Source organism: Myxocyprinus asiaticus, chromosome 9, assembly GCF_019703515.2.
Source record: "Myxocyprinus asiaticus isolate MX2 ecotype Aquarium Trade chromosome 9, UBuf_Myxa_2, whole genome shotgun sequence".
NCBI classification, from domain to species: domain Eukaryota; kingdom Metazoa; phylum Chordata; class Actinopteri; order Cypriniformes; family Catostomidae; genus Myxocyprinus; species Myxocyprinus asiaticus.
Window position 1 is genome coordinate 47,937,469 of NC_059352.1, and position 27,878 is coordinate 47,965,346.

The 27,878-nt window shown below is 38.6% G+C and overlaps 2 protein-coding genes across 4 annotated transcripts in view; both read right to left on the minus strand.

The window, feature by feature from the left end:
- The window catches only part of LOC127446248 (neurobeachin-like protein 1), a 120,084-nt gene extending 113,616 nt beyond the window's left edge, over positions 1 to 6,468 (minus strand). The window contains exons 1-3 of one of the 2 annotated variants that reach the window (XM_051707006.1): positions 6,140 to 6,468; positions 5,323 to 5,663; positions 4,240 to 4,741 (exon numbers count right to left, since the gene is read on the minus strand). Coding sequence is in view for 1 of the 2 variants with exons in the window: in XM_051707005.1 (XP_051562965.1) it covers positions 5,323 to 5,373 (51 nt within the window). In the remaining variant the exon portion in view is untranslated. The remainder of the gene's footprint in view (positions 1 to 4,239; positions 4,742 to 5,322; positions 5,664 to 6,139) is intronic. The other variant, XM_051707005.1, reaches the window with a different exon arrangement.
- A 1,383-nt stretch (positions 6,469 to 7,851) lies between these two features.
- LOC127446532 (STE20-related kinase adapter protein beta-like) lies at positions 7,852 to 27,488 on the minus strand. Of its 2 annotated transcripts, none has more exons than XM_051707515.1 (13): positions 27,110 to 27,488; positions 26,009 to 26,073; positions 20,671 to 20,732; positions 19,832 to 19,915; positions 16,133 to 16,229; positions 15,887 to 16,008; positions 15,665 to 15,773; positions 15,435 to 15,558; positions 14,998 to 15,169; positions 14,082 to 14,186; positions 13,737 to 13,984; positions 13,574 to 13,616; positions 7,852 to 11,200 (listed from the first exon to the last, which is right to left on the minus strand). In XM_051707515.1, exons 3-13 carry the CDS (start codon positions 20,680 to 20,682, stop codon positions 11,039 to 11,041), a joined length of 1,278 nt encoding a protein of 425 aa, XP_051563475.1. In that variant the 5' UTR covers positions 20,683 to 20,732; positions 26,009 to 26,073; positions 27,110 to 27,488; the 3' UTR covers positions 7,852 to 11,038. The 2 variants fall into 2 exon arrangements, with proteins under 2 accessions (XP_051563475.1, XP_051563476.1); XM_051707516.1 differs by having other exon boundaries at positions 20,671 to 20,735.
- Positions 27,489 to 27,878: the final 390 nt, after the last annotated feature.

Here is a 27,878-nt window from a genome sequence, read left to right on the forward strand (position 1 = left end):
GCCCCATTTCGAATGCTGACTGTTTTAACGGGGACACAAGGTAAATATCAGCATTAACATTTGCTTTGTTGCGTAACTCATCCTGTACTATGTCTGTTATAGACATGAATGATATCTCAATCATGTGGCTTACAGAGGTGTTCTATTATTTTTCAAAGCAATCAAACTTATGATTTTTGACTGGCGAACAATAAAATGGGTGAAAACATCCCACAGAATTGCATTGCAAGAAAAATTAGGGTCCTGAGCCATTTCAAGCAACTTTTGACTTGGGCAAGTAGGCAGTTACCAAGCAACTGCATAGAAATACACTAAAATAACAAGTAAACTATTAAACAGACTGTATGTCTATCCCTCACAGCCTCGATTTCATTCGTGTGAAATGAAATTTGGTGTCTAATCTGACAAAGGTCCACTGCATCCAAATGCATGCGTTTTATCATGGAGAAGTCATGCAAATGGTCTTTTACAGACATCACCCTGATAAATAACGACCATCCAAACAGGGCTTCTGTCTTTTTCTTCACCTAACAGAAGCAGCTGCTGAGTTAGCATGAGTTAGGCCAATTACTGAACAGAAAAATCATGGAAACTGAGGTTTACAGAAGGTTAAAGGTTTGTAATACAGGATGTTAAACAGAAAGCTCACAATAAAATATGAGGCTCTCTGTGAAAACCTAAGGCAAAAAGACAAGAAGATTTGTTTGCAATACGTAGAATTGCGCTTATTGATTTCCTCCATGGCTATCTTCCCTGCGTTTTATAATCTGAACATACAGATACAATCACACATCGGTTAATGTGTGAAATAATAAAAAAGCATTTAGGGAGGGTCTGGGTAGCTCAGCGAGTAAAGACTCTGACTACCACCCCTGAATTCGCGAGTTCGAATCCAGGGCGTGCTGAGTGACTCCAGCCAGGTCTCCTAAGCAACCAAATTGGCCCGGTGGCTAGGGAGGGTAGAGTCACATTGGGTTAACGCTATAATGTGGTTCACTCTCGGAGGGGCGCGTGGTGAGTTGTGCATGGATGCCACGGAGAGAAGTGTGAAGCCTCCACACGTGCTATGTCTCCGTGGTAACGTCCTCAACAAGCCACGTGATGAGATGCGTGGGTTGCTGGTCTCAGACACTGAGGCAACTGAGATTCGTCCTCCGCCACCCAGATTGAGGCGAGTCACTACGCCACCACGAGGACCGAGAGCGCATTGGGAATTAGGCGTTCCAAATTGGGGAGAAAAAAAATATTTAGGGATGGGCGATTTATTGGATAAACAAGAGTATATTTGTGATAATTTTGCTGGAATATTAAATTAAGAAACATCGTAAATATCGCAATTATTTTATTGCGTGTTTTACTTGCCCATTAAGATTCTTACAGACCGTATGATTAGATTAGTTTCGCAATCCTCCGCAAATCGAACTATTTTTTTCTTAAACTTAAGTAGCAAAAAAAACATTGATAGAGTTGGTAAGTTTGATTCATTTACATGAATCCATTCAAATTGTCTGTTTTAATCAATAAATTCAAAACTGATTCAACTGGTTTTTGACCAAACCAGTTAATGCATTAAACATTTTGAATCTACTGACTAAAATGGCTCTATGTTTAAAATGAAAACAATCACATGTATTTCAGAGCAAATACATACCGAGATACTACTGGATATCAACAAAAGCCAGAAATATTAAGGTATAGTTGTAGCTACAGTATATTGCCCATTTTTAAGGACAAAGATCATAATGCACCTATAAAACTTTCTCATTAGCCTACATTAGCGTGTTTAAGAGGAAATGTCGCCTAACACTGCGCTATGATGATGACAGTCTGGTTAATGTATGAGAGCAGAAACTATAAACAAAAGCAAAGGTCAAACTAACGGCAGGGCCTTCAGTTCAAACAAAACCACACTGAACTTGTGACTATCAGCTCATGATGGAAATGATGTCAAGGACAAGTTGGTGATTTCAACAAACCCGTTTGATACTACGAGAGCATCTATGCTATCGATCAGCATACTAACTGTAACACAAAACACCATTCTCTTTTGTCCACTGTTCACCACTATTCAAACTTTAGTCACAAGTTTAAAGGAATAGTTCACCCACAAATGAAATTTCTATCATCATTTACTCACCCTCATGTTGCTCCAAACCTGTTTGACTTTCTTTCCTCTGCGGAACACAAAAGATGAGATTTTGAAGAACTGTTTTTGTCCATTCAATGTCAAAACAACACTGGATCCCATTGACTTTCATTGTATGGACAAAAAAAAAACACAGGTACATTTATCCAAATATCTTCTTTTGTGTTCCACACAAGAAAGAAATTCATACAGGTTTGGAGCGACATGAGGGTGAGAAAATTATGAATTTAAATTTTTGGGTGAACCGTCCCTTTAAATGTCCTGCATGCTGACCTGAACTAAGGTCACTGGACTCACAGACAAGAATTCACAAAAAGAGGCAATCTAACTGTTAAATTCTCAATTCAGTATGAACTTGCCGCTCAAACAGGCAAAAACACAGAACTTGGAAGAGATGGAAGGCTTTTTTAAATTACTTAAAGACCCCATTAATTGGCTTGACAATCAGTTTTCATTCCTGTGTTGATGTATTTAATTGGAAGCTGGGCCGGGACATATTGAAGGGATTTTACAGTATATATTTATTTATTTACATATGTGAATTTAATAGCCAATAGCCTTTAGTTTACATTACAGCCATGAACCCAGTCAGATGCAGGTGGCATTTATAATTTAATCAATATGAAACATCCCAACTGAAAAAGACTCAACTTTTAAATGTGTATATCGGCTAAAAGAAAATTGTCAAATTTTAGGAGTAAATTAGCATGGCCTTAAAAGCAACAAAACTCCAATTTTTATTTCATGATGTCTTTATTATGTAGACTTTTCTTTTCTGTTAATCATGTCTTTCTGGGGTCAACAGAAAAGGTTAACCAAGAGACATTCCTTCACTAAATGTACTGAATTATGTCAAGCTATCTTGGGTTGATTATCTCAAGTTAAACCCGATTATGTGCCGTCAAGGTTGGGGGTTGGCCGTTGACAGATAGTGGATTTTGCCGATACAATAATTAAGGTGGTGGAAAAGGCCGATAACAGATTAATCCGCCGTTAGTTTTTAAAATCAATTTATAGAAATAATTAAATTTCTTAGTCTTTCCTTACTATGACAAGCATAGACATTGAGGCTACAATAAAATCCCAAAAGCAGTTTATTGTGCAACCAAATTTCCAATAATAACCAGAAAAAATTTAGATTTGGTGCATAACTTGGGACTTTCAACTATAAACAAGCCTGGAATACACTGGGGAATTTTATTTAAAAAAATAATAGTGACTTGGTCCATTACAATGCTCCATATGCAAGTATTTAACAAATTATGCTTTTTATAGCCTATATATTCACCAGATGAAGTGTTTTGTGTGTGTAGATATGCACACACATATATTTAATTTTACCAGATGAGGTTTTTTGAGGAATAAAAAAAAAAAAAAAAAAAGAATACAAAAATAAACTATCGGAATATAACCGATAGTTACAAAAAGCAACTATCAGCACAGATTAATCGGTAAAACCGATATATCAGTCTACCTCTAGTATCCACAATCCCTTCATCAATGAAGAGAACTGGACATTCACAACCACCTGATCTTATTGAATCTCCATTAAAAGATACACCGATATATCGGTTTTACCGATTAATTGGTGCCGATAGTTTTTGGAACTATCGGTTATCAGCAAAAATATATGCAGATAGTTTTTTTTTATAAACATTCCTCTGTGTTACACTGTGCTGGAGTCCAACAGCGGCCTCTAAAAGTGAAATAAAAAAATCACTGGCAACTGAATTTGCTGTATCTAAATCTTTCATCATTGACCGTATTCAGCCATATTTCAATCTTCATTATAACAAAATATGCATTGAAATAAGTGGTCTAAATTGAAGCGAGGGCATGCAAATGTGAGTATACAGAATCTTGCTCCGTCAGCACATGCATATTGTCTCCAACTTCATGTATTTTGCATAATAATAAAACTTATTCCTTGTTAACACTCATCTGGTGAATACAGTGCTGTGAAAAAGTATTTGCCCTCATCCTGATTTCTTCTGTTTTTTGTGTGTCTCATACAAAATTTTTTTTTAATTCAAACAAAATCTAACATAAAACAAAGGCAATCTGAGTAAATGAAGTTGGCTAAAAGTTCTCACCCAGTAGCACACTATGCCAAGATCAAAATAAATTCCAGAAATGATGAGAAAAAAGGTGACTGAAATACATCAGTCTGGGAAGGGTTACAAAGCTATTTCAAAAGCTCCAGGACTCCAAACAATCACAGTTAGAGCCATTATCTCCAAATGGAGAAAACTTGGCACAGTAGTGAATCTTCACAGAAGTCGCCGACCTTCCAAAATTCCTCCAAGAGCACAGCGACGACTCATCCAGGTAGTTACAAACATCCAAGGAACTGCCGGCCTCTCTCGCATCAAAAAAGGTCACTGTTCATGACTCCACTATCAGAAAAACACTTGACAAATTTGGCATCCATGGAAGAGTGGTGAGGCAAAAATCACTGCTAACCCAGAAGAACATTAAGGCTCGTCTGAATTTTGTCAAAACACACCTTGATGATCCTCAAACCTTTTGGGACAATGTTCTGTGGACTGAGGAGTCAAAAGTGGAACTGTTTGGAAGACAGGGGTCCTGCTACATCTGGCGTAAATCAAACACAGAGTTCCACAATAAGAACATCGTACAGTACCTACGGTCAAGCATGGTGGTGGAAGGGTGAGGGTGTGGGTATGCTTTGCTGCTTCAGGGACAGGGCGACTTGCAATAATTGAGGAAAACATGAATTCTGCTCTCTACCAGAAAATCCTAAAGGAGAAATCCTAACCTGTGTCTGTACCCATCATAGCTCAATTTAAAACCTATCGACCGATTAATCGGTTATCAGCCTTTTCCACCACCTTAGTTATCGGTATCAGCAAAATCCACTATTGGTGGACTTCTTATCTCAATAACTCTAATGCATTCTCATTATTTCATGACGAGCTACCAGATGTAGTACACAGTGTACCAGGAGACTAAACCAGCCAGCCACATGCACTGTGCAAGCGAGAAATAAACAAAACATCCAGTTATATGCTCTCTCTCTCTCTCTCTCTCTCTAATGTACAAATACAAAAGAGGGGTTCTATTTGGTCGAGTTTACTGATATGCATTTGCATGATAAATTCAGTGAACAAATACTGTGAAAGTGCATGCATCAGTGTGCATGAAAAGCTGTTTACCTTATTGCAGTACAGCATCCAAATCTCATACAGTCTCTCGGTCGATGCCATTCTGCACTGCAAGCTGTGAGCATGTAGGCAGAAATATTCCTGATAATAATATACTTAATATCCCCGATCCTTCATGGTGTCAACATCCTGCCAAAAAGAGTTTGCCACATTCATCCGTGGGTCACAAACCCAAGCAATGGGTGAACTAGCAGTCAGTGTTAATCCAGGGTGGCAGATCGTGTCATTCCCTCTGTGCACGGTGAAACTACATCCATCCCAGATGATTTGGACTCAAGTGTTTCCTGCAGTCTTCCACCACCAGCTTTTTGAGATTCCTTTAATTCCAAGCCCTGTTGATGGATACAGTTAGCATAAAAATAGCTCTGTATTTGAATGCTGCATGAATACAATAACATGCCACAGTAAATACATGACTTTGAGGAAAAAAATTAAAATAAACAGCGACTCATGACATCATCCCAAACTCACAAAGCCAACACTGTCAAATTCCTGACATCAATATCAAGTTACATAAACTATATATTAAATCTATCACTTGACAATATCAGAACACATCACTTCTATGCATTTTTTTCATTTATGTCCAAACATTTACGTGTAGAACAAGATGATATAAAGCTTTGGGTGAAAACTACTAAACACAATACCTAGTAGATTAGGTGACAACAAATTGGAAACGTTTTGAAAACATCAACACTTGGAGCATACAAAGATCAGATGAATATAATAAGTGGGAAAAGCATATTTAAGACTACATGCAAAAATATTGTTTGACACATTAGTTTCTTATTTGCCTGAAGCTCACCTGGTTTAACAAAAGCTGTCCGTCGAAACTCTGTCCAGACCTGAAGCTGCTGTTCTGGTTAATGATCCGGGAATGTTGCATGAACTGGAAGCACCACTGACATTTAAACCATGTCAAAAGCGAGCTTTTGACTCATTTCCTAACCAGATCAGCCTGAAAGCCCGCATACATATGACGAATATCATCAGACAAGACTGCAATCGCTCGTTACAAAATTACAGCACGGGCTCGGATACCGTGTGTGTCTGTGTCTGTGTGTGTGTGTGTGTATGTATGTGTGTGTATATGTATGTGTGTGTGTGTGTGTGTGTGTGTGCTCGGTGTTTTTATTTTTTTCCCTTCCTGGATGTTTTTTACGACAGGCCGCACTTCTTTACGTTGCCTATGTGGAGCTCGTGTGAGTGGGCGTGACCGAAACTGGTTAAATAACCAATCCAACTGTGTTGAAGTCTTGACGTAATTAATATTAATGACATCGTTAATATTGATACATAGTCGTACTAGAGGCTCCCCCAAGTACATACATTGAATATTATAATTTAATATTTATAATTTAATATTTTTATTATTTCCCCTTTTTTATTTATTTTTTTACTCCTAAATAAAGTCAATAGATCATTTGTTTTTCTATTGTTTATACAGTTTTTACAATATAAAATATATTTTATAAGAAGATGATCCCTTTCAGTTTTTATTAAATATTATTATTATTTTTGGGAGACTATTTTTAAATCATAAATCTAAATGCCTTAAAACAAAACCATTACAGTCTATATTTAAAAAAAAAAAAATGGGGGGGGACAATCCAAATTGTCAACAGTTGTTATTGCGTTCCTAGAATTCTACAGTTAAATAATTCTGCATTTCTGTAAAAATAAATAAAATGTTGGTTTCTTTACCGAGTATAATACAAATATAGCAAATTAAACGTTAACATCAATGCATGTGCGGCCAAAATGAAGAATATATATATATATAATTTTTGGGAGATGTTGCCATCGTTTTTCAACTGTATTCGTGTATCCTAATTAATATTCATGACTAGCGCCCACTTACTAAAGTCTGCCGTGAGCCAATCAGTTAGGCTCACTGGATAAACACCACTTTGCGTATTTAATATTCATAAGCTAGGACTTCCGTGAGATTCATACATTTCATTAGTGCGGAACGAATTAAATTACACAATTTCTACAATATTTCTTCGCTGATGAAGAGGAAAGTATGATCCACATGATCTTGTAAAAAAAAAAAAAAAAAAAAAACGGTTTCTGAAAAAAACGATGCTCATTAAATATTCTGAAAAACTCTTATGACTTTTATGATGGTAGCCAAGTTACGACTTTTAGCTCTTGCAATTCTTGCAGTGTTGTAATTCCGTGTCATTCCGACATAAATGTATTTATTTATTTTGCACTCCATATCTTTTTAAAAAACTGCATGATGTTCAAGATATTAAAAACATTCAAAGCAGTATTTGGACACTATAAGACTGCCTCATGCTGGTCGAAGACCGCAGGTACTAATATACTTTTCTGAGTAAAAGTTCATTACGAGTATTATAGAAGTGTAGTAAGTGCCAGCACTTACTTTTAGGTGAAAATTAAGGAAATCTGCACATTTAAGTTTTGAATTTGTACAGAAAAATTGGCCAGTGCATTATATGGTGTTTTAAAAAATGACAGGACACCAAAGAGTTAAGAAATGAAGTAGGAATATATTTATCATATATCTAAATGTTTCATACAGCTAACATATAAAACGTAAAAGGACTATCAGTATTTTAATAATAATATTGGTCACAGTTAAAGCTGCTCAGTCCTTCAGTTTAATCAGGACTCATTCAAATCACGTCCCAGACCATTACGTTGAGGCAGTGTTGAAGGGTATGGTTTTCTTCACAGGATTAAAACATGTACAGTTTCTAAAAAGAGAGCAAGAGGACTTTAAGAATGCCATCTGAATACAGAGTAAACACACTCACATAAACACAAAGACACCCTTTTTAAATTCACACAGATTGCAAGGGTGGCATATTGAAAGAAATGCTCCATGTTCAATGCAAAAGCATCTCGGAAACACTGTTGATTACCACAGAAAATAATTTCAACTCGTCCCTAAGCTTGTAAAAATGAAAATCATGTGTACAGTCAGTCACACACTTACAATGGAAGTCAATGAGGCAAGTGTAGGAGCTGAAATGGGCAGCTTGTAATTTTGTTAAAGCACTTTTATTCATTCTTCCATAAAATAATGAGGGTTATTATGTCTAAATTGTCCTTTAAGCGATGGGACTACTTTTCTAAGCAGATTAACTTTTGGTCATGCGTTACCAATTTTTCTTGTTGTAAACAGTCCCTTTCTGGTATCATATTGTGTGGAAGTAAAAGACTTTACAGGCTTTACATAGTCATGACGTGAGTTGAAAAACCCATTTAAAAAAACTTTTTGGCTGATTCAATCATAGACAGTGGTTCCACATATTTGAAATGAGTTTTCCTAAATTAATATTACCATGCAATTTCAACTTAAAAACTTCAAGTAGAGGGAACCTAACTGAATCAAGTAAACCCAACAAAATTTAATGCCAAACTAGAAATCCTCTGCCCAGTTTCAGTTTACCAAAGAAAACATACTCATGACAAGACCAGTTGAATCAGCTCAGTTAATTTACATGGGAGGATTGAGTAAAACTGATGATAGTGAAAGTAAATTTTTTTGAGTGCTGCATAACTTTGCACAGAGAGATTAGTGAGTGACTTTCACACTAGTCTCATAAAAACACGTATGTATATGTCTTATGCCTATACTTTCAAAACAGTACAAATTTTGTGCATTACAGTAAACACAATTTTTGTTTGCTTTTTAATATCGAGGGACAGTTAAAAATTATTTTCTGTGGTAATAAACAGCGTCACAGGAGCGGTCAATAGAGCTTGTACTGAACCAGAAACATTGATTTAATAACCTTCGCTGATACACATTCAAACGTGAACTCCACATCCCCGGCATTCTCGGCTCAGTTTGATGACCTCACTCATTGGCGTGATCAAATCCAGTGATTTGCTGCTATCTCTTTGACGCGATTGGCTGCTGTGGACGTTTGGTGCATTCATTTCATGCCAGAATTACTGGAGTTTCTGACTTGTAAAAAAAACATTCACACCTTTGTCTAACTTATAATTACAAGTTGGGAACTCGTAAAACAGGAAACACACGTTGTTAAAAAAAGAACCAAAAATAGCAGCGGCCTCAACAGTTAAACTTAATTATAATTACTTATATTTGATATGTCATTTTTTTACAGCCAGTGCACAATCTTTGTTCTTAAACATTTTGCAAGAGCATATAAAGTTGAATTAAATAAATAATGCAGTGAGGAGCATGCGGCCGGGTTCAATGCAATTTCAAACGACAGCATGTGGCATAATGTTGATTTCCACAAAACAACTTTAATTCATATGATTATTTAAATAAAAGTAACAATTACTGGGGGCCTGGGTAGCTCAGCAAGTACTGATGCTGACTATCACCCCTGGAGTCTCAAGTTCGAATCCAGGGTGTGCTGAGTGACTCCAGCCAGGACTCCTAAGCAACCAAATTGGCCCGGTTGCTAGGAAGGGTAGAGCCACATGGGGTAACCTCCTCGTGGTCACGATTAGTGGTTCTCGCTCTCAGTAGGGCGCATGGTAATTTGTGCGTGGATTGTGGAGAGTAGCATGAGCCTCCACATGCTGTGAGTCTCCACTGTGTCATGCACAACGAGTCACGTGATAAGATGCGCGGACTATCTCAGAAGCGGAAGCAACTGAGAATTGTCCTCCACCACCCGGATTGAGGTGAGTAACCGCGCCACCATGAGGACCTACTAAGTAGTGGGAACTGGGCATTCCAAATTGGGAGAAAAGGGGATATAAAAAAAATAAAAATGGAAGTAAATGTGACCAATCCATCAATATTAAAATACACACTGTTTCAAAAGTATAGCCACAAGACATAAACATTATACGATTTACCATGATTTTACCGTTATAAAAATACTTACTAACCATATATTTGTAAAGTTCAATATCCAGTATTACAACTTTGTTGTCGTGATGGTTTTATCACAACAAAAACATGTTGAATAGAGATTTTAATCACACAAAAATCATGTTAAAATGTATAATGTTTATGTCTTGTGGCTATACTTTTGAAACCGTGTATATTTTAGCATTTATGCACTGGCCCCATTCACTTCCACTGTAAGTGCCTCACAGTAACCATGATTGTTGCTTTTATCTAAATAAATGAGGCACGAGTCCAAAATATTTTTTTTGAAAATCAACGTTATGACCCAAATGCTGTCGATTAAGCTTAACTTGTATTGAACCTGAAACATTCTTTTAAATATTTCCTTTTTTTTTTTTTTTTTTGGTATTAGGAGTGTTGCCATCGAAACATATGCATTGATGCATTGCACTGATCATATGCGAGTACAAGGACGTGAACAGCTAGTAGCATTTCCAAGTTGTAATTACAGTAATTCCGACATGATGTGAACGCACCCGTTGAACATTAAAGAGGAAGTTCCGATCATAACATGGACATATTCACCATGATCGAAAGATCTCCAACAATACATTAGTACAAGAAGAAGCAATCCCAGAGTATAACAAATTAAAACGTTTTTAGCGATTGGTAGAATCTCATACAGCAAACAGAGAGTAAATACAGCACAGTAAATAGGTTTGAGATAACTGTTGGATTGTCTTGTATTAGATAGAGTTAAAAACCAAATGTAGAAGGATATGGAGGTAATTGTTTTTTTGGGTTTTTTTTTTTAAAAAGGAGGGTAAAGAGAATGACACAAGTAAAATGAAAATATGATATTGAGGGATAGAAACAGAAAGACAATGGGGTTTAAGAGAAGTCCCACATCCCGTCCTCTGGCTCAGTATGGGTGGGAGACGGGGTGTTACAGGTCTGTGTTGGTGTTTCGGATGGAGGCGTGTCAGGAGGGCAGGACATTGGCACGGCCGGATACATTAAATTAAGAAATGATTCTCTCGTATGTTTTTTCACCTGTAAGACACACACACACACACACACAAATATATCAAATAAAATTCTACACAAATAAAACATTATATGATATTAGCATTCAACCAGTATGGGTGGGTTGTTAAATGGCTGTTGCATGAAATACAATCCCATGAAGCATTACGAATTAAGTAATTGAATAGAAAATGTTGGGAAAATATAAAATTATTGTTTTAAAGTGTATAATCAATACATTACGTTTCTTGCTAAATATTCATATATATATATATATATATATATATATATATACACACATCATTTACTCATCCCAGATGTGTCTGACTTTCTTTCTTCTGAACACATATTAAGATTTTTACAAGAATATTTCAGCTCTGTTGGTCCATACAATGCAAGTGAATGGTGACCAGAATTTTGAAGCTCCAAAAATCACATAGGTCCACATAAAAGTAATCCATATGACTCCAGTGGTTAAATCTTCAGAAGCAATATGATAGGTGTGGATGAGAAACAGATTAATATTTTAGTAAAAGTCTTAAATTGTGTTCTGCAGAAGAAAGTAAGTCATACAAATCTGGGATGGCATGAGGGTGAGTAAATGATGAGAGAAATTAAATTTTTGGGTAAAATATATGTTTAAGAGTGTAGAGAGAGCAACTCGATTGTGCTATACACAGTGCATCATGGGAGTGGAAGGTTGCTGCAGAGCTCTTTTGCCGCACTTTGTTTGCCAATATTCTCTGTTTGGTGGAGCGTTTCACTGCAGGATCATGGGTAGTGTAGTTCTTAACAAGGAATTCCACTATTAAACATATTTCTTTTTAAAATAAAACTGAAATAACATGGACTGGTGCCTCCAACAGGAGCATATGCCATCGTTTGACACCTTCATTTGAGCTCACGGTAGGTCTGTCTTTTTTATTTTTTTCCTTTCCCCTCCCAATTTGGAATGCCCAATTCCCAATGTGCTTTTTTAAGACCTTGTGGTCGCGTAGTGATTCACATCAGTGATGTATCCCAGTTGCCTCCGCGTCTGAGACCGTCAACCCGCGCATCTTATCATGTGGCTTGTTGAGCGCGTTGCCACGGAGACACAGCGGGTGTGGAGGCTTCACGCCATCCACCGCGGCAACCACGCTCAACTCGCCACGCGCCCCTCCGAGAACGAACCACATTATAGCGACCATGAGGAGTTTACCCCATGTGACTCTACCCTCCCTAGCAACCGGGCCAATTTGGTTGCTTAGGAGACCTGGCTGGAGTCACTCAGCATGCCCTGGGATTCGAACTAGCGAGCTAGCGAACTCCAGGGGTGGTAGCCAGCATATTTTACCACTGAGCTACCCAGGCCCCCACTCTTTTTTAAGGTTTAAGTTATCATTAAAAATATATTAGTCTATGAAGAAAATTAAATGCTTTCGGAACCAGTCTGTCACAATCTATAGCATGTGATTGGGGCAGGACTACCTGTTTGTCTAACCAATGGGGGAAGGGGGGGTAGAGGTCAACCGATTGTAGACGTTGCCGATACCGATATCTAAAGTGATGGAAACGGCCGATATTTTTTTTTAAATCGGTCCAATTTTTTATTTGACGCATAACGTAGGACTTTTACTATAAACAAGCCCGAACTACACTGGGGCCTTTTATTTAAAAAATGATAGAAACTTTTCTCCATTACAATGCTCTATGTATGTATTTATATACAGAAAATAGTATTAGATATAATTTCACCAGATGAGATTTATTGCTAAAGAATAAAAAAATTAGGAATAAAAACTAAACTATCAGCATAGATTTTTGCCATAACCAATAGTTCCAAAAAGCAACTATCGGCACCGATTAATATCGATATATCGGCCTACCTCTAGGGGGGAGTGATTGAAACTTGTTTAAAAAAATAAATAATTTGCAATTCTGTTTAGTACTGTTAGTGACTCAAAAATACTACTCATAATCTATATCTTTAAATATATTTAATGCTATATTCATATTTATACTGATTAAATTAAATGTACGTTTCTTTCACACAATATTTACCCAAAATTAATTCAAAAATATTTTTGAACTGACACAAAGAACTTGTCAATGAGCGTGTTGACAGGCATGATCTTACACTGATTATGCTTGATAAAAGGTTAACATAGAGGAAACGTCATTAACGGATAATGCGAAAACAGATTTTCTACTTGCATGCAATCTTTTAAGGCCCATTCACCTCCATTGTAAGTGTCTTTCTGTGATTGGGTTTTTTGCTTTTTTTAAACAAACAAAATGGCAAAATATCTGCAGATGAGTCGACCTGGCTGATATTTATTGTTCTATCATGCCAGACATCACTTAAAGCACACTGTCTCATTGCATGAACTGCGGAAAGTGATGAAATATGGAATCTACCTGTCTGAAGAAGGGGTGGGTGAGGAGAGCTGTCGCAGAAGGCCTTAAAACACACAATACACACACACACACACACACACACACACACACACACACAGAATACAGTCATGATCAAATTCAAAGAACATTTTCCCAGGTTTGGGAAGGGTCTCTTGGTCTCTACCTGCGCTCAGGCTCCTGCTGCAGGCACAGTTGGACCAGGTTGTGCAGTGTAGCCGAGTGGTTTTTGGGGGCGGGGCTCTGGGATCTCTCTGCGGTAGCGGTACGAGTCAGACTTCCGGTCGCCACACTCTCGCCGATCCCAGAGTCCACGCCAGAGCGAGACACTTTCAGCGCCCCCAGGTCACCGAGCGGGTAAGGAGAGAGATCAAGGAGACAAGAGTGAGATCCCCGTAACTTCTGAAGGAGCATCTGAAGCAGAAAACAAAACAACAGTGAATCAGGGTTTAGTACTCTTGGTTATAGCCTTGCAAATGCATTGGATCCCAAGTGTGATGAATTGCTGTACCAGGGTAGGTGGCATGTCCTGGAAAGGCACTCTGCCACTGACCAGCTCACACGCCACGATTCCCAGACTGTAGATGTCTGATTTCACCCCATATCCATGAAGATCCTTCATGGACAGTGAGAGAGATACAATAGATCATGATCTCTCATGACACTCAAATAGTCAGTTTACACCTGGCGTTAACACTCCTATTGCATTCAGAATCTGCATACACCTTTTGCATTAGAGGGACGATTTTGACCCGGTGGAATTTAAGCTTATAAAACATTTATAACCATCTAAAACTATATTGTAACTCAAGAACTTTTTAACTGTTCACACATTTTAAAATATATATATTTTTGGAATCATAACAGACATATTTAAAGGTTACTGTGTAGTATGCAATTTCTTTCTAAATTCAAAAATACAGAAATTATTTGACATTTCAAAATATACATTAACTACAGCCAAACTAGCATGATACATAAAGACATATTTATATCAAGGTTTCTATTAAACTTTATTTAAATATAACATTATGTAAAATGTATATCAATATCCATTTCACATCATCCTTGTGGCGTAAACACCAATACGTCCTGATCCTGCCTAGTAAAACAGTGGGGGGCCGCCTACTCACCTGTCAATCAACCATTGCGATAAAACAAGGCTTTTAAACTTTGCAGTTCAAATGCAGCTTAAGATAAAGTAATAATCCAATCAAAAATGAGGAAAAGCCCATAAAAATACAGATATCACAGAACATCTTCAGTATGCTGACTCCATCTGCCATCTTCGTAGCAATGTATTTCATGAAGTGAGCCTACAATACAAATTTCCTAAACAAGGTATCTTACAAGGCAGCATGGTTTTGCCACCTTCAATCTAAAACCGACTTGGTGTTGGGAGTGTTGTGTGTCTGTATGTGCGTCACCTGTCGCAGTAGCTCAGGGCTCAGCCATGGCAGCAGTGACGGACTGTGCTGAGGCATGTCAAACACAGCTCTCATCCTCTTCCCATCCTTCATCAAACTATACACACTCTGAAGACCAGACAAACACACACGACCCTCTGCTGACAACAACACATGACTCGCCTTTACACCCCTGCAGCACAGGACAAATGACAAGAGACAGGACAAAATGAGAGGAGAAGCGAGGACAAGACATGAAGAATAGACAAGATGAGACAAGATGTGATGAGAAAAGGAGAGAAGACAAGTCAAGAGAAGACAAGGGACAGCATGAGATGAGAAGAGGGTAGAAAACAAGAGCCGAAATGAAATGAGACAACACGAGACGAGATGAGACGAGAAGAGAACAGGTTTCTTTGCAGTGACGTATTAGTGTAATGGAGTTGTGAGGTGTTCACCTGTGCACATAACCCATGTGATGCAGGTACTCGAGGGCTCTCAGCACTCCATACAACAGATATGCGATCAAAGACTCACTCATGCCATCAGGAAAATACAACCTCAGAAGAGAGTCTGCAGAACCTGTAAAGAGACATATACAGAGAGATAAATGTAATGACAGAGAAATGAGAAGAGAGAGAGAATATAAGAGTGAGAGAGAGAGAGAGAGATGACACTAAACACTAACCGTAACTCATGAGAGGAGAGAGCACCCACAGCTGACAGCAGGAACTGAACACCAGTCTGGACGTCAGCAGGTTTGGGTGACGAAACAGCCTGGACAACAAAACCTCATTCTGAAAAAAGAACACACAACACAACACTATAATAACAACTATACAAAGTATTTATGTCTGAATGAGAGAAACCTAAAGGCCTAGAAAGTATGTGTATGTACGTGTGTTTGTACCATTAGCTGCAGCAGCTCATCTTCTGTACACTCGTCCAGGTTAGTGTTTTTCACTGCTACCAGACGACCAGAGGGTGTGTGGCGCACCATGCTCACTTGACTGAGGTTATTGAAACCCTGCCCTGCACACACATTTACACACATAAACATGTGTTAACACTTGTCAGTTAAAGTTACATTTTACTGCATGAACATGAGACTTTGAGAATCCATTTTTTTTGGGAAAAGCTAGGCGATGGTCCCTACCCAGTTGTGAGAGCAGCTGATAGTGCGCGGGGTCAGTGGAGAGATTTGTGATGTCATCTTCATCCGTCAACACAGAACACGGAGAGACATCACTGCTCTGTCACACACACATGAAGGCACACAAACATACGTCCACATATGAACAAACACATATCACGCATCATAAACTCCAACCATCCAGTCAAGTTTGGGATCTCTTTGATTTACCGTCTCTGACACCCAGACACTTTTAGGGCAAAAAAAATAAAAAGAATAAAGAATAAAATCAGTTCAAATACAGTGGAGTTTCAGCTCCTCTGATGTTTGGACCTCTAATGATGCTTTCCAGAGCTTTGCATATGTACATTTCTGGAATACAAAAAGACATAGATATAGCATTTGAAGAGCCACATGTGCACTTATTCTTTATCATAGTGTAATTTTGGACTTAAAATTTTGACATTATTGTCTTATGTGAATAAATAAAGTCATATTTCTAATTTCAACATTATTTGTACTAAAGAACTTTGTTTTGTTGGGCAAGAAAAACTAGCTTCATTCCATGTGACCCACATTAGGTTTTCGACCATTGAAAATGGATCCAATTTAACAGTTTACGCATTGTAGCCACATTGAGAGTCTCATATCTCTGTGATTTAACCATATAGGGTCTTAAAAATGGAGATACAAAAAGGAAATTTATTCTAAATCAGAAACTGAAAGGATATTAGGATATTTTAACCCTTGTGCGTCAATTAAAAAAAATAACTCAGGGGTCCTTAGAGGACAAAACTCTGCATCAAAAAACTGCCATAATAATATTATTTTCCACTTTCAATGAGTACATTTTTTTTAACCAACATCAGTCCTGATCATAACTACCAAATATTCATAAATTTTCAGGATTTTAACCCTTTAAATGCCAGTTTATTTACATTATGCCACTGTTGTTTTTCTACACACACACATTTCTCAATACACACATACCAAACACTCTCTGACATCCATACCAACACACCCACACAATATTAGCTGCATCATTTATTCAATTGGCCTGCAGTGCTCTATAATACAGCAAATAGAAAATAGGAAAAAAGTATGTATTTGCTCCATAGGCTAATCATGAGAAAAATGGTGCAATCTGGTGGAATATATATAAAAAAAAAATTTTACATTTTGAAGCCAGGGCTCCGGAATGAAACCGTAATATCATAGGATTAATGATTTTATGCTTTAATGGCACTGGGATCAAATGTTGCAGTTTTAATGGGTTTCAATGGGGACATTTTTGTCCTTAAGGTCCTGAGTGTTACTATTTTGTGTACACAGTGTATTATAGATGTATTATAGGAACTGAGGTTAAAATATCAAAATTCACACCTTTGGCAAAATTTATGCCGTTGGCATTAACACAACCAAAATGATCGAAAATACAAAAATGAAAGACAAAAATGCCCCGATGGTCTCAAATCAGTTGACTTCAGCACTCCTCGTTGCATTATATGTCAATTTTGTGTGTTGTTTTTCCAAGTTGCAGTGCACCTATCTCCTGAAGTCAACTGATTTTAGTAATAGATCTACCTATCTTTGTGTCAAAATAAAAGAATGATGCTGACACCTTTCTAAGTTTAGTTTTTTACCTGTAGTTTCACTACAAATTCATAGGCGAAAACTGTCAATTTGACACCCCTCTCAAAATAATGGATTACTCAGGAAATACTGATCCATGGCATTTAATATTTTGGCTTTCATCATCATTTATGTTTAACTACCTATTGTTAGTTAACATGGCACATTGTAGCATTTGAAAAAAAGTGGACATGAACTATTGTCTCTATATGTCTCAAATATCTATAAATATCTACAGGCAGACTGTGAACCTATCCTTTAACCAAAGACGGTTAACAATGGAACAAGCGACCTTTCTATCAAACAAATGGAATAGAGAAACTTCTTTGTGATGACCAACACAATGGACCCACTCAAAGTCAAAGCCACACACAGAACAACAATCCGAACCTTGGATCTGTCAATCTGTGACATGTCCCAAGCTAAGACAGAGTAAGACTGATTAAGAACTGATTTCTCTGAAGGAATATATCCTAAAGGCGCATTCACACTGACAATAATTTGCAGCGACAAAGCAACCAGAAGTCATTCATTTCAGTGACAGTTGGTGACAGCAACCACTGGCGATTCAATAAAGTTGAGACAAAGTTGACAAAAGTTTACTTAGGCAAATGAGAGAAACAATGTGGCAACTACCAATAGGAGAGCAGATAGTGCAGCTCACATAATCCACTGCCTGATTCAGTTGGATACTGCAGTCAAACAGAACGATTACTAGCATGCAGGCAATTCAAACTGCCTATAAAATTCCAGTTCAGTTCATGTACTTGAATTAAGGTAGCGAACAAGATGCAGAATTATAATTCCAATTTGAATTTAAGTAGAATTACAATTTAATGAAATTCAAAGAAATCCATATAACAGTATAAGTGCAGTTTTTGATAGAGGTCAACCGATAGAGGATTTTGCCGATACCGATAACTAGTTGTGGAAAAGGCAGATAACCGATTAATCCGCCGATGGTTTTTAAAAACTATTTGTAAAATGTTAAAAGAATTTGTAGTTTTTCCTTACTATGGCGGGCTCAGACCCAAGAGTCCAAAATGGATAAAATCCCAAATTTAAAGGTTTATTATTATTTACAAATAGTTGGAAACACAATGTGTTGACATGGCACGTTTCGATAAAGTCGCATTTTCTTTGCACACCCTCACTTTAATTGAGAACACTTGATTATCTAATCAAAATGGCAAAATATGGATTTAAGTGAGGATAAAAATATGGATCCTCTACTACTGGCCACATAAGAACATGAAGGAATAAAGAAAAAACTATCGGCAACTATCAGCATATATTTTTGCAGATAACCAACATTTCCAAAAAGCAACTATCAGCACTGATAAATCTGTCAAACCGATATATCGGTCTCTCTCTAGTTTTTGATTATCATTTTTTTCCCAGTATGAATATTTTTTCCATTTTTTTCCTATAAACATGTTATCATACACAACATTTGGTGTATTTCTAGACTCATAAGATGATATTAATAATCAATAACTGAAATCCCATGGAAATTTCCATTGAATTTACATAATACATTGTTAAAATAATAATTAATAAAAATAATTAAATAATTAAAAAATAAATAATGAAATAGTATTAATTATAATTAAATTAACTATTAAATTCAATTTCATTTTATGGACCCTGATTACTATAATTTATCCCAAATATTGTGGTCCACAAACAAGGACAATTTGTGGTTACGTTTCAATATTTTACAAACACATATTCTACATATCAGGAAATAAATAGCTATAATTAGTCACAATAATAAAGTCAATTATTTATTATTTTTCACATGTTGGACTAACAAAATTCCTCTGTTATGTAACTGTGCTGAATTTCTCTGAATCTTCCTGTCATTCCAATTCAAATTCAAATTCAACATCCTGTGGTGTGTGGCCAATTAAACTCAAATCCCACCTCCTGAATTAAAAGGAAGACTAATTCCTACTTTCTGATTTGCCCAACCCTGCCAACAACTCACGATGCAGTAACCGAACTGTCAGTGTAAACACCGGACAAATGTCAACACCTGATGTCTCCAAATAACTGAAGCCATATAGTCTGTTATGAGACTATACTGACCGAGAACTGTTGGCTGATGTCTTCATACTGCTCTTCTATGCTGATTGACTGGACTTGTGAGTGGGTGGAGATACAGGTGCAGTCCTGAGAGGGAAAGAGGGGAGGAGAGGTGAGACACGCCCCACCTCTAATATGGAGAGGAAGTATGAATGAATGTGCATGGTTTAGGCAAGGACAAAAGGACAAAATAAGGACAAAGACAGACACTGCAAATGGAAGACAGGCTGATGGATGGAAAGGGGGCATTTTTTCAAGGTGTTGCAGCAAAAAAACTGACTGTTTATTTCAAAGAGTGGGTTGAAAATGGTCATGGAAAACTACATTTAGGTGCAGAAAACTTTACTGGCATTATAGGTTGACCTCAGGGGGTAAAAGTAAGTAAATAAAAAAAATAATAAAAACAATGTATGATATGCCCCCTTTTCATTGTATTGAGCTCCAATAATAAGGAATAGAGTGAGACATAAACACAAGCATCTCAGATTCCTTCAGAGTAGGACAGGATGTGTGAGAAGGGGGATTGGTGACTACTGGAGGATATTAATGAGGGCGTTTATTATTAAATGTGTGCATATCTAGCGAATAGAGAAGAATCAGGCCATGAGTACTGCTCAATGTACACCTCAAGCATCCCTCAAACACATGCTACTTCTATACTGAACACTAAATGCACTCCAGAATCTAAATTCCTAATGCAAAAACATTTCTGATAAACAGCTGATACACCTGACACCTGAAATGAACACAAAAAGCAGTGGATACAGAATTCATTGTCGCAATTTGCATATTTTTTTTAAAAGCAGCAAAACTAGATGCAAATAGAAAGATTAGACTCTCACCAGAAACGACATGAGGTCCTTTTGGCTGTAGTGACGCTTCACTGGAGTTCATTTATCCGATTCTACTGACATTGAATAACAATCAGTGCATCTCCAAAAAAACAAACAGTGTATGCAACCAGTGCAGCAATACCAGTGGCTTTCGAGGCAAAAATGGCAGCTTTTTTCAAAATGTGGGTACTTGTACTAAATTCTTATGTTGTTTTATCTCTTTATTTGTAACATCTGATATACAGTGGCAAGAAAAATTGTGTGAACCCTTTGGAATTAACTGCATTCATGTATAAATTTGTCTTAAAATCTGATGTGATCCTCATTTAAGTTACAACAATGAAGAAATACAATCTGTTTTAACTGATAACACACAAATTATTGTATTGTTCTTGTACATATTGAATACATCATTCAAAAATTCACAGGGTAGGTTGGAAAAAGTATGTGAACCCTTAGGCTAATGACATCAACAAAAGCTAATTAGAGTCAGGAGTTGGCAAACCTGGCATCCAATTAATGAAACGACATTAGAGGTGTGGGTTAGAGCTACTTTGACTTATTAAAACACTCAAACATTTTGAGTTTGCTATTCACAAGAAGCATCTGCTGACATGGACCATGCCTCGCAAAAAAGAGATCTCAGAAGACCTACGATCAAGAATTGTTGCTTTGCATAAAGCTGGAAAGGATTACAAAGTAATCTCGAAGAGCTTAGATATTCATCCATCCACAAATTGTCTATAAATGGAGATGATTTACTACTATGGCTACTCTCCCTAAAAGTGGCTGTTCAGCCAAGATGACAAAGGGCACACTGCAGAATGCTCAATGAGGTAAAAAAAAAAAAAGAGTGACAGCTAAAGACTTGAAGGAATCATTGGAAATGGTTAACATCTCTGTTCATTAGTCTACCTTCTGGAAAACATTAAACAGGCATGGTGTCCATGGCAGGACACTACAAAGTAAGGCGCTGCTTTTCAACAAAACATTGCTGCATGCCTGAAGTTTGCCAAAGACCACCTTGACACTCTACAACGCTACTGGGAAAATGTTTTGTGGACTGTCGAAATTAAGATTGAATTGTTTGGGAAGAATTCGCAGCACTACGTATGGCATAAAAAGGGCACCGCATACCAACATGAAAGCATCATCCCAACGGTAAAGTACAGTGGAAGGAGCATCATAATTCTGGACTGCTTTGATGCTTCTGGGCCTGGACTGCTTGCCATCAGAGGGAAAAATTAATTCCCAAGTTTATCAAGATATCCTACAGGATAATGTCAGGATGGCTGTGTGCCAGCTGAAGCTCAGTAGAAGTTGGGTGATGCAGCAGGACAATGACCCTAAACATCGAAGTAAATCCACTACAGAATGGCTTCAAAAAAAAGAAAATCCACCTTTAGGAGTGTCCCAGTCAGAGCCCAGACATTAACTCAATAGAGATGCTGTGGAATGACCTCAAGAGAGCTGTTCACATCAGACATCCTAAGAATATGGCTGAGCTGAAGCAGTTCTGTAAGGAAGAGTGGTCCAACATTCCTTCTGAACGTTGTGCAGGTCTAATCCGCAGCTACTGGAAACACTTGGATGAGGTTATTGCTGCCAAAGGAGGATCAACTAGTGTGGTGATGAGGGCTTGGTCATGTGTCTGTCTGCGGGAGAGAGAGCAGTAATGCTCGTCACCTGGGTTGTCATTATCTCTAACACCTGTTTCTTGTTGAAGTGATGGCAGAGGGAGACATAAAAAGGCACACAAGTCATCAGAGTGACAGAGAGAGACCAGAAAGAGAAAGAGACTGTACCTGTGTGTGCTTGATAGAAGCCTTTACTCATTTATGTGTGTTACTACCTGGCCACTGAATGCATTTTGTTTATGTTTTATGAATGACGCTGAAGCATAATAAAAAATACTCACGTTAACATTGGTGCCGAAACCTGGGAATTCTTGGAGGACAACGTCGTCATGGAGTCTTCACCACTGGGCGAAGTCATCAAGTCCCTCGCCAGCATCCAGCAAACACAACATCAGGTCCTCATGGAGTTACGCTTGGAGCAGGAGCAGCATTTCCAACTCCTGCTCCAGGCTCGCATTCCGGAGCCTGATGGACCGAGAGGGGGCTGCAGCTGCGACCCCGGAACTGCGACCCCGGAGCCCACATCGCTGGTGACCCTCGTCAAAATGGGGCCAGATCATGATCCCGAGGCCTTCCTTGACCTCTTTGAAAAGACTGCTGAAGTGTGGAAGCGGCCTCCCGACAAGTGGACGGCCCGCCTGTTAACGCTACTCCCTGGGGAAGCACAGCTAGTGGCCCAGCAACTTCCTGCTGGCAGCCTCCTCGAGTATAAAGGCCTGAAGAGGGCCATCGTGCAATGGGTTGGCCGTACTCCCAAACAGAGCTGCCAGTGTTTCCGGTCCCTGAGTTTCAGGAAACACGCCGCCCATTTGCTTTTGCACAATAGCTCCAGGATGCCCGCCAGAAATGGTTGCTGGCTGAGGAAGCCCTGGCACCGTGGAGATTGTTGATCTGGTGACACTGGAGCAGTTCACCTCCCAGCTTCCTCGAGAGATGGCAGAGTGGGTCCAGTGTCACCGCCTGGTGTCGCTAGAGGAGGCAGTCCAGCTGGCCGAGGACTACATGGCGGCGTTTCCGGGAGGCAGCAAACCAGAAGCTCTTCCTTCTCTCTCTTCCCTGCTTCTCAACCCCCCCCCCCCAATCCATCCTGTTCCGACTCCCCGGAGGTGGGGAGGAGCCCCACCCAAAACCCTTAACCGATCTAGGGGGTCCTTCCCCGTGTCTGTGTCCCTCACTTCTCCTGTCTCTCGCTGCTCTCCTCCTCAGGTTGATGGGACTGCCCCCATGAGTGAGGTAGGGAAGCCTGGGCCAGTCTGTTGGGGCTGCGGGGAAGCCGGGCACTTCCAGGATCAGTGCTCGGCAATGGAGGTGGCGACACTGGTCCGGACCCCTGACGCTCCGCGGGCCGCCCCTGATCGAGAAGGGACGTATCATATACCAGTGTGTTTAAAAGGGGATGCATACCAAGCTTTGGTGGATTCAGGCTGTTCTCAAACATCTATTCACCAACACTTGGTGCAAGACGGGGCATTGGGCATGGGTGAGGATGTGGTGTGTGCATGGGGATATTCACATGTATCCGGTGGTTACCATTGAGATACTATTCAGGGGAAAACAGCATAGAGTAGAGTCCGCGGTTAATTCCCGCCTCACTCATCCACTGATTTTGGGAATAAATTGGCCTGATTTTAAGAATTTATTAAGGGAAATGTGTGGATGGGTCCTGTAAAATGTTATCTCGGTGTGTGACGTGCAATGCTTTGGCTGGAGAGGCGGTGCCAGGGCCGTCTACGTCTGCTCCACATCAAGATGACGCAAAAGAGGGAATTCCCATCCTCAGGGGGTTCCCTGGGGGGGGATTTCCCCCTGGAGCAGTCATGTGATGAGTCTCTCAAACACACGTTTGACCAAGTGAGTCATCGATGTCAAAAGCTCCAGCCTGACGTCGCACTCACATACCCATATTTTTCAATTATTAAAGATCGGTTGTATCGAGTGACACAGGACACTCAAACAAAAGATAATACAACCCAGTTATTAGTACCAAAAAGCCATCGGGAAACCCTCTTCCAGGCGGAATGGCTGGCCATTTAGGTCACGAGAAAACACTGAACCGAATAATGGCCTATTTTTTTTTGGCCAGGCATTCACAGAGACGCAAGTGGTGTGCGGCGTGCTGTGAATGTCAGTTGGTAAATCCACCGGCCACGCCAAAAGCGCCATTGCGCCCTCTGTCGCCGATCGAGGTCCCCTTCAAGAGAATTGGCATGGACCTTGTCGGGCCATCAGAATGGATGGCATGCAGGCATAGCTTTGTATTAGTTCTGGTGGACTATGCAATGTGATATCTGGAAGCAGTGCCCCTGTGCAACATCTCAGCACGTGGTGTTGGAGGCACTCTTCAGAATAATCTGAGGGAGACATAAAAAGGCGCACGAGGCGTCAGAGTGACAGAGAGAGACTGTACCTGTGTGTGCTCGATAGAAGCCACTATTTGGCCACTGAGTGCCTTTTTGTTTATGTTTTATGAACGACGCTGAAGAGTAATAAAAATACTCACGTTGACAGTTCGCTGCCTCCTGACTCCTTGATTGCCCTGACAACGAACCTTCTACAACCAGTTATTAAATCCAAGGGTTCACCTACTTTTTTTTCCAAAGCATTGTGAATGTTTAATGGGATGTGTTCAATAAAGACATGAAAGATTATAATTGTTTGTGTGTTGTTAGCTTCAGCACATTGTGTTTGTCTATACTTGTGACTTTGATGAAGACGAGATCACATTTTGACCAATTAATACAGAAAACCAGCTAATTCCAAAGGGTTCACATACTTGCCACTGTAGTTCTTAATTTTCCATTATAGTCTTAGTCATACATATTACTGCATGAAATATGAGTTGATGTTGATTTCATTTGAGGGATAAGAGTTAATACATTCTCAATCTTAAGAATTAGCATTAATAAATTGATTAAATTTAAATGAAAAAAAAATGGCCCTCTTAAAAGGAATATTCTGGGTTAAATACAAGTAAAGCTCAATCAACAGCATTTGTGGCATACTGTTGAATACCACAAAAATTCCTCCTTTTCTTTAAAAAAAAGAAGAAAAAAAAGGTTACAGTGAGGCTCTTACAATAGAAGTGAATGTGGCCAAATTTGGATACAGAATACAGAAATGTGAAGCTTGTAAGCACTTACATTAATTCTTCTGTTAAAACTTGTGCATTATTTGAGCTTTAAAGTTGTTTAAATCATTGTTTTTATAGTCGTTTTTGCAGCATTACGTCGTCATGGCAACGAAGTTGTAAAATAGGCTATACCTTTACACAGAAAAGGTTAGTAAGTGATTTTAACACACTTAAATCATGTTAACACACATATTGTTTATGTCTTGTGGCTATACTTTTGAAACAGTGAGTATTTTAATGTTTATATATTGGCTCCATTGACTTCCATTGTAAGTGCCTCACTGTAACCCAGATCTTTGTTTTTTTTTAAAGAAAACTGGGATGAGTCTAAATAATTTTTTGTGGTAATTAACATTATGCCACAAATGCTTTCGTTGTATTTTAATACTTGTATTGAACCCGGAATATTCCTTTAAAGGTAAAAGAAAAATGCCCCTGAAAATCAAATCCAAGGGGCAAATTTTGCCACTTAATGTAAAATATCATTTCTGACACTGCTTCCAGTTTTTCCTACATGCTGCATTTCTCATTGCAACAAAAATTTGTCTGAAAAGCAGAATGAAGTCTATTTTTTGCTTACCTGGCTCTGCTCTGATTTCACTGTGTAAATGACTTCCTCTCTGTTTGCACTTTTCTTTCAGAGTCCTACAGACCATTAAAGCAGAGATGCTTTAAAGCACATATGAAACCTCATTCTGTCAATTTTTCATTCGATATAAAACAGGATTCAAGACTTCCATAATATTACACTCATTACCTAAACAAAACTCCCATATTAACTAAACCGATATCCAAGCTTACAGAACTGATCATTTCTAAATACTTTGATTTGATTTTTTATAACATTTGTTGATTTCAAATGCATCCGTATTCTGGCTCTTTTCCACTCTGCAAGAACCAGGCTCCGTGCCCACAAACAAAGCAATCGGAATCAGTGTCTGGCATCGCTTGAACGAGTATAGATGAGTCCGATCTCCTCTACACCCGAGACATCATCATCATTACAGCTATCTCAGTTGATAGGATGTCGCTTCTGTCCTGGCGCATCAACTCTGATATCCCTGTAGGTGACATTGGGGACTATTGCTCATATTGTGTTTCTATTTAATCATTACTTTAGACAGATCGGAATAAAGTCACCCTTGGCAGATCAGACCTCAGGAATAATATTAATAAGAGAAATATTAAATATTATTAAACACTATCCTTGTTTAAGATGAGGCCTAACTATTTCATTTGTAAATAAAACCAATGCATATTAATGCATAATGCAGAAGGCATACAGAAAAATATGCATGCCAAACTAGGTTGATATGTTTAACATTAATCATGCAATTATGAGTGTATCTGAAACACGTGCCCTTTCGAGTCCTTGACAGTGATTTAATGTAGGTTAATAGGGTAACGAAAGAGAAAATCTGCTACAAAGAGCCACTGAGCTTTAAAAAGGCTATAATAAACTGCTATACACTCCAATTTATTTTTAAATCCACACTGTTCTATATATGCATTTATTTAATGTTGCATTTAAGTATTTGAGGACTCCTTGTAATGCAGAATTTGACATTCGCGTGAACGATTTACATTATTCGCACAAGTACCTGTATAATTTATTAATATTATACATGCCCAACATTTATGCTTGATGTAAATCTCGAAAGCAGATATAGCAATAACTTACCATTGTTATGCATGTGGATGGGTGTTCATCTGTCAATGGATTTCGCACTATCGGTATTGACGGTGAGCGTCAGTTCCGGAGAGTTACAGTCACGTTGGTCATATTACAGTTTCTTTACATGATAAAAATCACGCAGCACCTCTCACATTTAATAACATTTTTAAGTTGACTTGCCAAAGCTTTTCTTTACAGTACCAGCTGATCACACGTCATGAATGACGTACGGATGTATTTACATAATAAAAGTCGCTTCTCCCTCATTTAAAGATAGTCTAATTCGAACACGACTAACATCTTAATTCTAGGCTGGAAAGGAGACGACAGTCTGACGAAATTATTCAATTATTGCCGCTTCTGAAATAGGCGCTCGTTGACTCCACAAAGCATGATTCGCCACTCCCACTCAAGTGAATTCTCGTCTCTGATAGGCTGTGGCTTACGCCACTCAAAATTCGAAGGGGCTTACGACGCTCTGATTGGCCATTTAGAATAACTTCAGCCTTTTTGTTTCTGTTTCCAGTCAGTCATTCATCGCTAGGCTGGAAATAAACTATTGGAGATATGCGGTATCTTCAAACTTTACAGGCAAACAATTGTTCAATATCCAACCTTGCTTTTTCATTCATAAGACAGCAGCGTTTACATCAGGTATCAAAATACATGCAAGGACCCTAAAGTCGACTGGTTGGTGACTACACCTGACTACACGAAACATGATTAGTCACGCCCCCTCAAGTGATGGCTTGTCTCTGATAGGCTGGGGCTTACG

Bases quoted from the DNA above. Each gene is read 5' to 3' on its own strand.
- LOC127446532 (XM_051707515.1), bottom strand. The intron at 16,230-19,831 runs GTCAGTATAGTC...TGTGTGTGACAG, and splicing joins ACATCAGCCAACAGTTCTCG to AGCAGTGATGTCTCTCCGTG. The intron at 14,187-14,997 runs GTGACGCACATA...CTGTCCATGAAG, and splicing joins GCCCTGAGCTACTGCGACAG to GATCTTCATGGATATGGGGT.